The sequence below is a fragment of the Coturnix japonica genome, chromosome 17, assembly GCF_054131305.1.
Source record: "Coturnix japonica strain WE chromosome 17, WE-NBRP24, whole genome shotgun sequence".
Taxonomy (NCBI): domain Eukaryota; kingdom Metazoa; phylum Chordata; class Aves; order Galliformes; family Phasianidae; genus Coturnix; species Coturnix japonica.
The window spans coordinates 1,291,606-1,307,466 of NC_140679.1; the positions used below are offsets into that span (position 1 = coordinate 1,291,606).

Sequence of the window (15,861 nt, forward strand, 5' to 3'; positions counted from 1 at the left end):
AGGGACACATAGGGACCCATAGAGACCCATAGGGACCCATAGAGACCCATAGAGACCCATAGGGACCAATAGGGACCTATAGGGACCCCATAGAGACCCATAGAGACCCATAGGGACACATAGAGACCCATAGGGACCCATAGAGACACATAGGGACCCATAGAGACCCCATAACCACCCCATATCCCCCATAACCTCCCATATGACCCCATATCCCCCCATAACCACCCCACAGCCACCCCATATCCCCACTCTATCCACCCCATATGACCCCATATCCCCCATAACCCCCCTATATCCCCCCATAACCCCCATATGACCCCATCTCCCCCCATATCCCCCCATATCCGCCATATCCCCCCATATGACCCCTAAATTCCCATATACCCCCCCATAACCACCCCATATCCTCCCATATCCCCCCATATCCCTCCATATCCCTCCATAACCACCCCATATCTCCCCATAACCACCCCACAGCCACCCCATATCCCCACTCTATCCACCCCATATGACCCCATATCCCCCCATAACCACCCCATATCACCTCATATCCCCCATCACCTCCCATAACCACCCCATAGCCCCCCATAACCACCCCATATCCACCCCATAACTCCCCATATGACCCCATGTCCCCCCACATCTACCCCATATGACCCCCAAATCCCCCATATCCCCCATAACCAACCCATATCGCCCCATATCCCCCATCTCCCCCCATAACCACCCCATATCTCCCCATATCCCCCCCATATCTCCCCATAACCCCCTATATGACCCCATATACCACATAACCACCCCATATCCCCCCATAACCACCCCATATCCCCCCATAACCACCCCATATTCCCCCATATCCCCCATATCTACCCCATATGACCCCATATCCCAACATAACCACCCCATATCCCCCCATAACCACCGCATATGACCCCATATCCCCCCATAACCACCTCATATCCCCCCATATGACCGCATACCCCCCATAACCACCCCATATCTCCCCATAACCACCCCATATTGCCCCATATCCCCATATCGCCCCATAACCCACCTGCTGACATTGACCCACATGCTGATCTCTCCCCCCCACGACTGGTTCTGGTTCAGCTCCAGGCTCAGCTCCAGCAGCACCTGAATGGGGGGCACAGCCCCATAGAGCCCCACATAGTGCCCCATAGAGCCCCATAGATTCCCATACAGCTCCATAGCCCCCCATTGCCCCCCATATGCCCCCCATATCCCCATAGACCCCCATATCCCCCCATACACCCCCATATCCCCCCATAGCCCCATAGACCCCTATATCCCTTCATAGACCCCCTATATCCCCCCATATTCCCCCATAGCCCCATAGACCCCTATATCCCTTCATAGACCCCCTATATCCCCCCATATTCCCCCATAGACCCCTATATCCCCCCATAGACCCCGATATCCCCCCATACCCCCCCATAGACCCCATAGCCACCCCATAGACCCTATATCCCCCCATAGACCCCCATATCTCCCCATATCCCCCCATAGACCGCCATGTCCCCCCATATCCCCCCACAGACCCCTATGTCCCCCCATATTCCCCCATAGACCTCTATATCCCCCCATAGACCCCTATATCCCCCCATAGACCCCCCATATCCCCTCATAGACCCCTATATCCCCCCATAGACACTATATCCCCCCATAGACCCCTATATCCCCCTATATCCCCCCATAGACCCCCATATCCTCCCATATCTCCCCATACCCCCCCATAGAACCCCATATCCCCCCATATCCCCCCCATATCCCCCCATAGACCCCTGTATCCCCCCATAGCCCCCCACAGACCCCATAGCCACCCCATATCCTCCCATAGACCCCCATGTCCCCCCATAGACCCCTAAATCCCCCCTATATCCCCCCATAGACCCACATATCCCCCCATAGACCCCCATATCCTCCCATATCTCCCCATACCCCCCCATAGAACCCCATATCCCACCCATATCCCCCCATAGACCCATATATCCCCCCATACCCCCCCATAGACCCCATAGCCACCCCATATCCCCCCATAGACCCCTATGTCCCCCCATATTCCCCCATAGACCCCCCATATCCCCTCATAGACCCCTATATCCCCCCATATCCCCCCATAGACCCCTATATCCCCCCATATCCCCCCATAGACACTATATCCCCCCATAGACCCCTATATCCCCCCATAGACCCCCATATCCTCCCATATCTCCCCATACCCCCCCATAGACCCCTATATCCCCCCTTATCCCCCTATGTCCCCCCATATCCCCCCATGGATCCCTATATCCCCCCATAGACCCCCATGTCCCACCATAGACCCCTATATCCCCTCATAGACCCCTATGTCCCCCTATATCCCCCATAGACCCCTATATCCCCCCATATCTCTCCATAGACCCCTATATCCCCCCATAGCCCCCCATAGCCCCCCATATCCCCCCTATATCCTCATAGCCCCCCATATCTCCCCATATGCCCCCATAGACCCCCATGTCCCCCCCATAGCCACCCCATATCCCCCCATAGACCCCATAGCCACCCCATATCCCCCCATAGACCCCATAGCCACCCCATATCTCCCCATGTCCCCCCATAGACCCCCATGTCCCCCATTACCGTGCTGTCAGCCCATAGAACTCCATAGACCCCCATAGTCCCCCATAGACCCCATATTCCCCCATAGACCCCCCCATATTCCCCCATAGACCCCTATATCCCCCCATATCTCCCCATATCCCCCCATAGCCCCCCATTACCGTGCTGTCAGCCCTAAATACGGGGTGTCCCACGTGGCACCTCAATGTCCCCCCCTCTGCCCCCTCCCTGCAGTCCACGGGCACCGGGGTTGAGCCCTATACATTAAATATATGGGGCTTTATTAGGGGGGGACATAGGGGTCCCTTATAGGCCCATATAGGGCCATATAAGGGCATAGGAGACCCCTATAGCCCCATATGGGGCCATAGCAGACCCTTATAATCCCATATAGGCCCATATAAGGCCATAGAGGACTCTTATAGCCCCATATGGGGCCATAGGAGACACTTATAGCCCCATATGAGACCATATAGGGCCATAGAAGACCCTTATAGCCCCATATAAGGCCATAGGAGACCCTTATAGCCCCATATAGGGCCATATAAGGCCATAGGAGAACCTTATAGCCCCATATGGGGTCATAGAAGACCCTTATAGCCCCTTATAGGGCCATATAAGGCCATAGAAGACCCTTATAGCCCCATATGGGGCCATAGCAGACCCTTATAACCCCATATAGGGCCATATAAGGCCATAGGAGACCCTTATGGCCCCATATGGGGCCATAGGAGACACTTATAGCCCCATATGAGACCATATAGGGGCATAGAAGACCCTTATAGCCCTTTATAGGGCCATATAAGGGCATAGGAGACCCTTATGGCCCCATATGGGGCCATAGGAGACGCTTATAGCCCCATATGAGACCATATAGGGCCATAGAAGAACCTTATAGCCCCACATGGGGCCATAGGAGATGCTTATAGCCCCATATAAGGCCATAGAAGACCCTTATAGCCCCATATAGGGCCATAGAAGACCCTTATGGCCCCATATAGGGCCATAGAAGACCCTTATGGCCCCATATACGGTCATATAGGACCCCTATTGACCCCCTTCCCCCCTGTATGGGTCTATATGGGATCCTTATAGACCCCCATTCCCCCATATATGGGGCCATATAGAGCCATAGCAGACCCTTATGGCCCCATATAAGGCCATAGGAGACACTTATAGCCCCATATGGGGCCATAGGAGATGCTTATAGCCCCATATTAGGCCATAGAAGACCCTTATGGCCCCATATGAGACCATATAGGGCCATAGAAGAACCTTATAGCCCCACATGGGGCCATAGGAGATGCTTATAGCCCCATATAAGGCCATAGAAGACCCTTATAGCCCCATATAGGGCCATAGAAGACCCTTATGGCCCCATATAGGGCCATAGAAGACCCTTATGGCCCCATATACGGTCATATAGGACCCCTATTGACCCCCTTCCCCCCTGTATGGGTCTATATGGGATCCTTATAGACCCCCATTCCCCTATATATGGGGCCATATAGAGCCATAGCAGACCCTTATGGCCCCATATAAGGCCATAGGAGACCCTTATAGCCCCATATGGGGCCATAGGAGATGCTTATAGCCCCATATTAGGCCATAGAAGACCCTTATGGCCCCATATAGGGCCATATAGGGCCATAGAAGACCCTTATGGCCCCATATGGGGTCATATAGGACCCCTATTGACCCCCTTCCCCCTATATGGGGCCATATGGGATCCTTATTGACCCCCACCCCCCCCCAAATATGGGGTGATCACGTGATCTCCAACATGGCCTGCATTACTTGAGGTCCCGCCCCCCCGATCACGTGACCCGCCCAACATGGCCGCCATTGCTCTGGCCTTCATCCGTGATCACATGATCAGCGCCCCCCCCCCCCACCATCAATCACGTGATCCCCAACATGGCCGCCATTGCTCTTCCCCTCCCCCCACGATCATGTGATCTCCCACAATATGGCGGCCGCCCCCCCCATCTGTCATCACGTGATCTCCCCCAATATGGCGGCCACCCCACCCCCAACCATGATCACGTGATCTCCCCCAATATGGCGGCCGCCCCCCCCACCCCCCAATTCGTGATCACGTGATCTCCTCCAATATGGCGGCTGTACGCCCCATTTACATCCATGATCACGTGATCTCCCCCAAGATGGCGGCTCCCCCCCGTTTACATCCATGATCACGTGATCTCCCCCAATATGGTGGCCCCCACCCCCTTACGTGATCACGTGATCTCCCCCAACATGGCGGCCGCCCCCCCCCGTTTGCATCCATGATCACGTGGTCTCCCCCAATATGGCGTCCGCCCCCCCCCCCCACATCTGTGATCACGTGATCTCCCCCAATATGGCGGCTGCTCCCCGTTTACATCCGTGATCACGTGATCTCCCCCAATATGCTCCCAGCTCCCCCCCCCCCCATGATCACGTGATCTCCCCCAATATGGCGGCCTTCCCCCCCCCGCCCCCCCCGTTATCTCCGTAATCACGTGATCCCCTCACCCACCATGCTGGCCGTAGCCCTCCTGAAAGCACTTCCGGCCGGATTCCGGAAGTTGACGGTGACTCCGGGTCCGTCCCCTCCCCGGTTCTTTAGTTCCAGCGGCACCAAGATGGCGGCCGTCACTTCCGGTCCTCCCAGGAACACAGCTCCGCCAGGGGGCGCTCTAGCCGACAAACTCACATCCGGGTCACACAGCCCGGCCGAGCCGCAGCGCTGCTCGTACGGCACCTAATTAATATGGGGGGGGGGGGGGGGGGGGTTAATTAGGGTTAACTAGGGGTTAATTAGGGGGGTAATTAGTGGCTAATTAAAGGTAATTAGTGGCCAATTAGGGGTAATTAGGGATAATTAGCGGGTAATTAGGGGGTGGGTGGGTTAATAAGGCGATTGAAGGGGGTTAATTGGTAATTAGGGTTAATTAGGGGTAATTAGTAGCTAATTAGGGATAATTAGGGGTAAGTAGTGGCTAATTAAAGGTAATAAGTGGGTAATTAGGGGTCATCAGGGGGTAATTAGTGGCTAATTAGTGGTAATTAGGGGGTAATTGGGCTAATTAGCGGTAATTAGTGGCTAATTAGTGATAATTAGTGGCTAATTAGAGGTAATTAGGGTAATTAGTGGCTAATTAGGGGTAATTAGTGGCTAATTGGTGGTAACTAAATGGTAATTAAATGGTAATTAGTGTCCAATTAGGGGTAATTAGCGACTAATTAGGGGTAGTTAAGGGGTAATTCGGAGTAATTAAGGATAATTAGAGGTAATTAGTGGCTAATTAGGGGGTAATTATGGGGTAATTAGGTATAATTAGTGGTTAATTAGGGATAATTAAGGGGTAATTAGTAGCTAATTAGGGGTAATTAGGGATAATTAGTGGTAATTGGTGGCTAATTAGGGGTAATTATGGGGTAATTAGGGGCAATTAGTGGTTAATTAGGGGTAATTAGTGGCTAATTAGGGGTAATTAAGGGGAAATTAGGGGTAATTAAAGGGGAATTAGGAGTAATTAGGGATACTTAGTGGCAATTAGTAGATAATTAGGGGGCAATTAGAGGGTAATTAGGGATAATTAGTGGCTAATTAGGGGTAATTAGTGGCTAATTACTGGCTAATTAGGGGTAATTAGGGATAATTAGTGGTAAATTAGGGGTAAATAAGGGGTAATTTGTGGCTAATTAGGGGTAATTAGTGGCTAATTAGGGGTAAATAAGGGGTAATTAGTGGCTAATTAGTGGTGATTATGGATAATTAGTGGTAATCAGTGGCTAATTTGGAGAAATTATGTGGTAATTAGGGATAATTAGTGGTAAATTAGGGGTAAACAAGGTGTAATTAGTGGGTAATTAGGGTAATTATGGGTAATTAGTGGCTAATTAGGGGTAATTAGGGGTAATTAAGGGGTAATTAGTAGCTAATTGGGGGTTAATTTGGGTTAATTAGGGGTTAATTAGGGGTAATTGGGCGAGATGGGGGTTAATTAGTGTTAATTAGGGGTTAATTGGGGGTTAATGAGGGGCCACTTGGGGGGGTTAATTGGGGGTTGGTTAATTAGGGCTGTTAATTGGGGCTTAATTGGTTGAATGGGGCCATAACCACCCCATAGCCATCCCACAGCTGCCACATAGCGCCCCATAGCCACCCCATATTGCCCCATATAACCCCATATCCCCCCATAGCCACCCCATAACCACCCCATAGCCCCCATATGACCCCATATACCCCCATATTCCCCCATATCCACCCCGTAACCACCCCATATGAACCCATATAACCCCATAACCACCCCATAACCCCATATCTACCCCATATATCCCCATATATCCCCATATCCCCCATATCCACCCCATATCCACCCCATAACCACCCCATATTGCCCCATATCCCCCATATTCCCCCATATTCCCCCATAGCCACCCCATAACCACCCCATATTGCCCCATATCCCCCCCATATATCCCCATATATCCCCATAACCAGCCCATAACCACACCATATTGCCCCATATCTACCCATAACCACCCCATATGACCCCATATGACCCCATAACCACCCCAAAACCCGATATCTACCCCATATATCCCCATATTCCCCCATAACCACCCCATATTGCCCCATATCTGCCCCATATCCACCCCATATCCCCCCAATATGACTCCATATGACCCCATAACCACCCCATATCCCCCATATGGCCCCATATCCACCCTATATAACCTCATAACCACCCCATAACCAACCCATATCCCCCATATGACCCCATAACCACCCCATATCCACCCCACGTCCCCTATATCCACCCCATATCCCTCAATTTAACCCCATATCCCTTTATATTCACCCCATAACCACCCCCCCATATCCTCCCCCTATGGCCCCATAATCACCCCATAACCACCCCATAACCACCCCATATCCACCCATATATACCCAATAACCTCCCATATCCCCCCTTAACCACCCCATACCCCCCATATATACCCCATATGACCCCATATTCCCCTATATGACCCCATATCCACCCCATATCCCCCCATAACCATCCCATATCCCCCCATATGACCCCATAACTACCCCATATCAACCCCATAGCCCCCCATATCCACCCCATATGACCCTATATCCCCCTATATGACCCCATAACCATCCCATATCCCCCCATATGACCCCATAACTACCCCATAACCACCCCATATCAACCCCATATCCCCCAGTATGACCCCATAGACCCCCATATCCACCCCATAGGATCCCATATTTGTCCCTATGACCCCATGGCCCCCCATAGGCCCCCCATATCCCCCCATAACCACCCCATATCCCCCTATATTCACCCCATATCCCCCTATATTCACCCCATATCCCCCTATAACCACCCCATATCCTCCCATATCCACCCCATATCAACCCCATATCCCCCCATATGACCCCATAACCACCCCATATCAACCCCATATCCCCCCATATGACCCCATAGCCCCCCATATTCACCCCATAGGATCCCATATTTCCCCCTATGACCCCATGCTCCCCCATAGGCCCCCCATATCTCCCTATATTCACCCCATATCCCCCCATAACCACACCATATCCCCCTATATTCACCCCATATCCCCCCATATGACCCCATAACCACCCCATATCAACCCCATATCCCCCCATATGACCCCATAGCCCCCCATATCCACCCCATAGGATACCATATCTACCCCCCATGACCCCATATCCCCCCCATAGGCCCCCCATATCCCCCTATATCCACCCCATATCCCCCTATATTCACCCCATATCCTCCCATATGACCCCATAACTACCCCATATCAACCCCATATCCCCCCACATGACCCCATAGCCCCCCATATCCACCCCACAGGATGCCATATTCCCCCCTATGACCCCATGCCCCCCCATAGGCCCCCCATATCCCCCCATAACCACCCCATATCCCCCCATAACCACCCCATATCCCCCCATAACCACCCCATATCCCCCTATAACCACCCCATATCCCCCATATCCACCCCATATCTCCCCACATCCCCCCACCTCAATCCAGGCCGAGTTGGTTATGGGGTCGATGACGGCAATGGGGTCGTCTGTGGGGTCTGTGGGGTATTCGGGGTCCAGGGAGTAATTGACGGCCAGCCTCATTGGGGTCAGCGAGTCCTCGGGGCACGGCTGTGGGGCGACCCATAAGTGTGGGGCAGGGACCACAAATAGGGCCTGGGCCCCATAAGTGGGGTTTGGGCCTCATAAGTGGGGATCGGAATCCCAAATAAGGCCAGTGCCCCATATGTGTGGGTCAGTGCCCCATATGTGTGGGTCAGCACCCGATAAGGGGGGTTTGTGCCCCATAAGTGGGGGTAATAGCCCCATAAGTGGGGTTTCTGCCCCATAAGTGGGGGTCAGAGACCCATAAGTGGGGTTTGGGCCCCATAAGTGGGGGTCAGAGCCCCATGAGTGGGGTTTGGGCCCCATAAGTGGGGGTCAGAGCCCCATAAGTGGGGTTTGGGCCCCATAAGTGTGGGGCAGAGATCCCAAATAGAGGCTGGGCCCCATAAGTGGGGTTTGTGCCCTATAAGTGGGGATTAGTAATCCCAAATAAGGCCAGTGCCCCATATGTGTGGGTCAGCACCCCATAAGTGTGGGTCAGCACCCCATAAGTGGGGTTTGGGCCCCATAAGTGGGGTGTCTGCCCCATAAGTGGGGGTCAGAGCCCCATAAGTTCCATTATTCCCTATGGGACTCCAGGTTATAGCGCCCCCTACCTGCAGAAGGACTCCATTGCTGGCTCCCATTCATCCCTATGGGCTCCATTATCCCCTATGGGCTCCCATTCATCCCTGTGGGCTCCAATTATTCCCTATGGGCTCCCATTATCCCCTATGGGACTCCATTATTCCCTATGGGACTCGGCGTTACAGCGCCCCCTACCTGCAGGAGGACGCTATTGCAGGCTCCTATTATCCCCTATGGGCTCCATTCATCCCTATGGACTCCATTATTCCCTATGGGCTCCATTATTCCTATGGGACTCGGTGTTACAGCGCCCCCTACCTGCAGGAGGACGCTATTGCTGGTCCCCATTATATCCTATGGGCTCCATTATTCCCTATGGGCTCCCATTCATCCCTATGGGCTCCCATTATCCCCTATGGGCTCCATTATTCCCTATGAGACTAGCCATTACAGCGCCCCCTACCTGCAGGAGGACTCTATTGCAGGATCCCATTATTCCCTATGGAACTCCATTATCCTCAAAGAACTCCATTATTCCCTATGGGACTCGATGTTACAGCGCCCCCTACCTGCAGGAGGTCGCTATTGCAGGATCCCATTATTCCCTATGGAACTCCATTATCCCCAATGGACTCCATTATCCCTTATGGGACTCGATGTTACAGCGCCCCCTACCTGCAGGAGGACGCTATTGCAGGCTCCCATTCATCCCTATGGGCTCCCATTATATCCTACGGGACTCCCATTATTCCCTATGGGACTCGCCGTTAGAGCGCCCCCTACCTGCAGGAGGACGCTATTGCAAGCTCCCATTATATCCTATGGGCTCCTATTCATCCCTATGGGCTCCCATTATTCCCTATGGGCTCCCATTCATCCGTATGGGCTCCCATTCATCCCTATGGGCTCCCATTATCCCCTATGGGCTCCATTATTCCCTATGAGACTAGCCATTACAGCGCCCCATACCTGCAGGAGAACTCTATTGCAGGATCCCATTATTCCCTATGGAACTCCATTATCCCCAAAGAACTCCATTATTCCCTATGGGACTCGATGTTACAGCGCCCGCTACCTGCAGGAGGACGCTATTGCTGGTCCCCATGCATCCCTATGGGCTCCATTATTCCCTATGGGACTCGGCGTTACAGCGCCCCCTACCTGCAGGAGGTCGCTATTGCAGGATCCCATTATTCCCTATGGAACTCCATTATTCCCTATGGACTCCATTATTCCCTATGGGACTCGGTGTTACAGCGCCCCCTACCTGCAGGAGGACTCTATTGCTGGTCCCCATTATTCCCTATGGAACTCCATTATTCCCTATGGACTCCATTATTCCCTATGGGACTCGGCGTCACAGCGCCCCCTACCTGCAGGAGGTCACTATTGCAGGCTCCCATTATCCCCTATGGAACTCCATTATCCCCTATGGGCTCCATTATTCCCTATGGGACTCGCCGTTACAGCGCCCCCTACCTGCAGGAGGACCGTGTTGTTGGACCCCATTCATCCCTATGTGCTCCATTATTCCCTATGGCCTCCCATTATCCCCTATGGAACTCCATTATCCCCAATGGGCTCCATTATTCCCTATGGGACTCGGCGTCACAGCGCCCCCTACCTGCAGGAGGACGCTATTGCAGGCTCCCATTATTCCCTATGGGCTCCATTCATCCCTATTGACTCCCATTATTCCCTATGGGACTCGCCGTTACAGCGCCCCCTACCTTCAGGAGGACTCTATTGCTGGTCCCCATTCATCCCTATGGGCTCCATTATTCCCTATGGGACTCGGCGTCACAGCGCCCCCTACCTGCAGGAGGACGCTATTGCAGGCTCCCATTCATCTCTATGGGCTCCCATTCATCCCTATGGGCTCCATTATTCCCTATGGGACTCGTTGTTAGAGCGCCCCCTACCTGCAGGAGGACACTATTGCAGGCTCCCATTCATCCCTATGGGCTCCATTATTTCCTATGGGCTCCCATTATCCCCTATGGGACTCGTTGTTAGAGCGCCCTCTACCTGCAGGAGGACGCTATTGCAGGCTCCCATTATTCCCTATGGACTCCCATTCATCCCTATGGGCTCCCATTATCCCCTATGGGCTCCATTATTCCCTATGGGCTCCATTATTCCCTATGGGACTCGTGGTTACAGCGCCCCCTACCTGCAGGAGGACCGTGTTATTGAACCCCATTATTCCCTATAGGCTCCCATTCATCCCTATGGGCTCCCATTATATCCAATGGGACTCCCATTATTCCCTATGGGCTCCCATTATATCCTAAGGGCTCCCATTATTCCCTATGGAACTCCATTATTCCCTATGGGCTTCGTTATCCCCTATGGGACTCGGTGTTACAGCGCCCCCTACCTGCAGGAGGACACTATTGCAGGATCCCAGTATTCCCTATGGACTCCATTATTCCCTATGGGACTATGGGCTCCCATTCGTCCCTATGGAACTACATTATTCCCTATGGGCTCCATTATTCCCTATGGGCTCCCATTATCCCCTATGGGTTCCATTATATCCTATGGGCTCCATTATTCCCTATGGGACTCGGCGTCACAGCGCCCCCTACCTGCAGGAGGACCGTATTGTTGGACCCCATTCATCCCTATGGGCTCCCATTCATCCCTACCGAACTCCATTATTCCCTATGGTCTCCATTCATCCCTATGGGTTCCATTATTCCCAATGGGACTCGGTGTTACAGCGCCCCCTACCTGCAGGAGGACGCTATTGCAGGCTCCCATTATATCCTACGGGCTCCCATTATATCCTACGGGACTCCCATTATTCCCTATGGGACTCGATGTTACAGCGCCCCCTACCGGCAGGAGGACTCTATTGCTGGTCCCCATTATTTCCTATGGGCTCCATTATTCCCTATGGGACTCGGTGTTACAGCGCCCCCTACCTGCAGGAGGACGCTATTGCAGGCTCCCATTATCCCCTATGGAACTCCATTATCCCCAATGGGCTCCATTATTGCCTATGGGACTCGGTGTTACAGCGCCCCCTACCTGCAGGAGGACGCTATTGCAGGCTCCCATTCATCTCTATGGGCTCCCATTCATCCCTATGGGCTCCATTATTCCCTATGGGACTCGTTGTTAGAGCGCCCCCTACCTGCAGGAGGACCGTGTTGTTGACGCACCGCTCTCCCCCTTCCAACAACATCCGGTCCTCCCACGTGGTTGACCCGGAAGTGAATTGACCACGTGGCCAACGGCGCTGAGAGTCGACCCGGAAGAGGAAATGGATGGGCACGAGGAGGCGGCCTATGGGATATATGGGATATATGGGATATATGGGGTTATATGGGGTTATATGGGGTTATATGGGGTTATATGGGGAGATATGGGGTTATATGGGGTTATATGGGTTATATGGGGTTATATGGGGTTATATGGGGTTATATGGGGTTATATGAGGTTATATGGGGAGATATGGGGAGATATGGGGTTATATGGGGTTATATGGGGAGATATGGGGTTATATGGGGAGATATGGGGGGATATGGGGTTATATGGGGTTATATGGGGTTATATGGGTTATATGGGGTTATATGGGGTTATATGGGGTTATATGGGGAGATATGGGGTTATATGGGGTTATATGGGTTATATGGGGTTATATGGGGTTATATGGGGTTATATGGGGTTATATGAGGTTATATGGGGAGATATGGGGAGATATGGGGTTATATGGGGTTATATGGGGAGATATGGGGTTATATGGGGAGATATGGGGTGATATGGGGTTATATGGGGTTATATGGGGTTATATGGGGTTATATGGGGTTATATGGGGTTATATGGGGTTGTATGGGCTTTCATGGGGCAGGGTTGTTGGTTATGGGTCAGATCTATGGGGCAGGGTTGGTTTTGAGTCAGATCTATGGGTCAGGTCTATGGTTCAGAGCTATGGGGCAGCTCTATGGGTCAGGTCTATGGGGCAGACCTATGGGGCAGATCTATGGGTCAGATCTATGGGGCAGGTTATGGGTCAGAGCTATAGGATAGATCAATGGGTCAGATCTATGGGTCAGAGCTATGGGTCAGATCTATCGGTCAGATCTATGGGGCAGAGCTATGGGTCAGATCTATGGGTCAGATCTATGGGTCAGAGCTATGGGGCAGATCTATGGGGCAGATCTATGGGTCAGATCTATGGGGCAGAGCTATGGGTCGGATCTATGGGGCAGAGCTATGGGGCAGAGCTATAGAATGGATCTATGGGTCAGGTCTATGGGTCAGATCTATGGGTCAGATCTATAGGGCAGATCTATGGGTCAAATCTATGGGTCAGATCTATGGGTCAGAGCTATGGGTCAGATCTATGGGGCAGAGCTATGGGTCAGGTCTATGGGTCAGGTCTATGGGGCAGATCTATGGGGCAGAGCTATAGGTCAGATCTATGGGGCACAGTTGGTTATGGGTCAGATCTATGGGGCAGGGTTGGATATGGGTCAGATCTATTGGTCAGATCTATGGGGCAGTGTTGGTTATGGGGCACATCTATGGGTCAGAGCTATGGGTCAGATCTATGGGTCAGATCTATGGGGCCTGGTTGGTTATGGGTCAGATCTATGGGGCAGGGTTGGTTATGGGGCAGATCTATTGGGCAGGTTATGGGTCTTAGCTATGGGGTTGCTTATGAGGCAGAGTTGGTTATAGGTCTGGGTTATGGGGCTGGCAATGGGGCAGGTTATGGGGCAGGTTATAGGTCAGATCTATGGGTCAGGGTTGGTTATGGGGCACATCTATGGGGCAGGGTTGGTCTGGGTCAGATCTATGGGTCAGATCTATAGGTCAGATCTATGGGGCAGGGTTGGTCTGGGTCAGATCTATGGGGCAGATCTATGGGGCAGGGTTGGTTCTGGGTCAGATCTATGGGGCAGATCTATGGGGCAGGTTATGGGTCAGATCTATGGGGCAGATCTATGGGGCAGGTTATGGGGCAGATCTATGGGCCAAGTTATGGGTCAGATCTATGGGGCAGGGTTGGTTATGGGTCAGATCTATGGGGCAGAGCTATGGGGCAGCTCTATGGGTCAGATCTATGGGTCAGGTCTATAGGTCAGATCTATGGGTCAAATCTATGGGTCAGATCTATGGGTCAGAGCTATGGGTCAGATCTATGGGGCAGATCTATAGGTCAGCTCTATGGGTCAGCTCTATGGGTCAGCTCTATGGGTCAGATCTATGGGTCAGCTCTATGGGTCAGCTCTATGGGTCAGATCTATGGGTCAGCTCTATGGGTCAGATCTATGGGTCAGCTCTATGGGTCAGCTCTATGGGTCAGATCTATGGGTCAGCTCTATGGGTCAGATCTATGGGTCAGATCTACGGGTCAGATCTATGGGTCAGCTCTATGGGTCAGATCTATGGGTCAGATCTATGGGTCAGCTCTATGGGTCAGATCTATGGGTCAGCTCTATGGGTCAGCTCTATGGGTCAGCTCTATGGGTCAGATCTATGGGTCAGCTCTATGGGTCAGATCTATGGGTCAGCTCTATGGGTCAGCTCTATGGGTCAGATCTATGGGTCAGCTCTATGGGTCAGATCTATGGGTCAGCTCTATGGGTCAGCTCTATGGGTCAGGTCTATGGGTCAGATCTATGGGTCAGAGCTATGTGTCAGAGCTATGGGGCAGCTCTATGGGTCAGATCTATGGGTCAGCTCTATGGGTCAGCTCTATGGGTCAGATCTATGGGTCAGCTCTATGGGTCAGATCTATGGGTCAGATCTATGGGTCAGCTCTATGGGTCAGATCTATGGGTCAGCTCTATGGGTCAGCTCTATGGGTCAGATCTATGTGTCAGATCTATGGGTCAGCTCTATGGGTCAGATCTATGGGTCAGCTCTATGGGTCAGCTCTATGGGTCAGATCTATGTGTCAGATCTATGGGGCAGCTCTATGGGTCAGCTCTATGGGTCAGCTCTATGGGTCCCACCTCGGTACGTGTTGCTGCTGAGCTCGGTTTTGAAGCAGAGCCGCAGCCCCACGGCGGCGCCTCCTGCCCCACATCGACCCCACGAGTGAGGGAGGCGTCGAACGGGAACCGACAAGATGGCCGACACCGACACCACCGGGCGGGAACTGCGGGAACCGAAACAGGAAGTTGGAACGGAAACCCCATAACCAGCCCCATAAGTGACCCATAACTGACCCATAACCAGCCCCATAACTGACCCATAACTGACCCATAACTGACCCATAACCAGCCCCATAACTGACCCATAACTGACCCATAACTGACCCATAACCAGCCCCATAACTGACCCATAAGTGACCCCATAACTGACCCATAACCAGCCCCATAACTGACCCATAACTGACCCATAACTGACCCCATAACTGACCCCATAACCAGCCCCATAACTGACCCCATAACCAGCCCCATATCTGACCCATAACAGACCCATAACTGACCCCATAACCAGCCCCATAACTGACCCCATAACCAGCC

At 52.4% G+C, this 15,861-nt stretch overlaps 1 protein-coding gene across 1 annotated transcript in view; it reads right to left on the reverse strand.

Moving 5' to 3' along the window:
• The window catches only part of LOC107307310 (integrin alpha-L-like), a 40,094-nt gene extending 24,591 nt beyond the window's left edge, over nt 1-15,503 (reverse strand). The window contains exons 1-6 of the mRNA XM_085518626.1: nt 15,346-15,503; nt 12,516-12,667; nt 8,681-8,812; nt 5,144-5,368; nt 2,784-2,879; nt 1,058-1,137 (exon numbers count right to left, since the gene is read on the reverse strand). Of these exons, the coding sequence (XP_085374752.1) occupies nt 1,058-1,137; nt 2,784-2,879; nt 5,144-5,368; nt 8,681-8,812; nt 12,516-12,566 (584 nt within the window). The 5' untranslated portion in view covers nt 12,567-12,667; nt 15,346-15,503. The remainder of the gene's footprint in view (nt 1-1,057; nt 1,138-2,783; nt 2,880-5,143; nt 5,369-8,680; nt 8,813-12,515; nt 12,668-15,345) is intronic.
• Nucleotides 15,504-15,861: the final 358 nt, after the last annotated feature.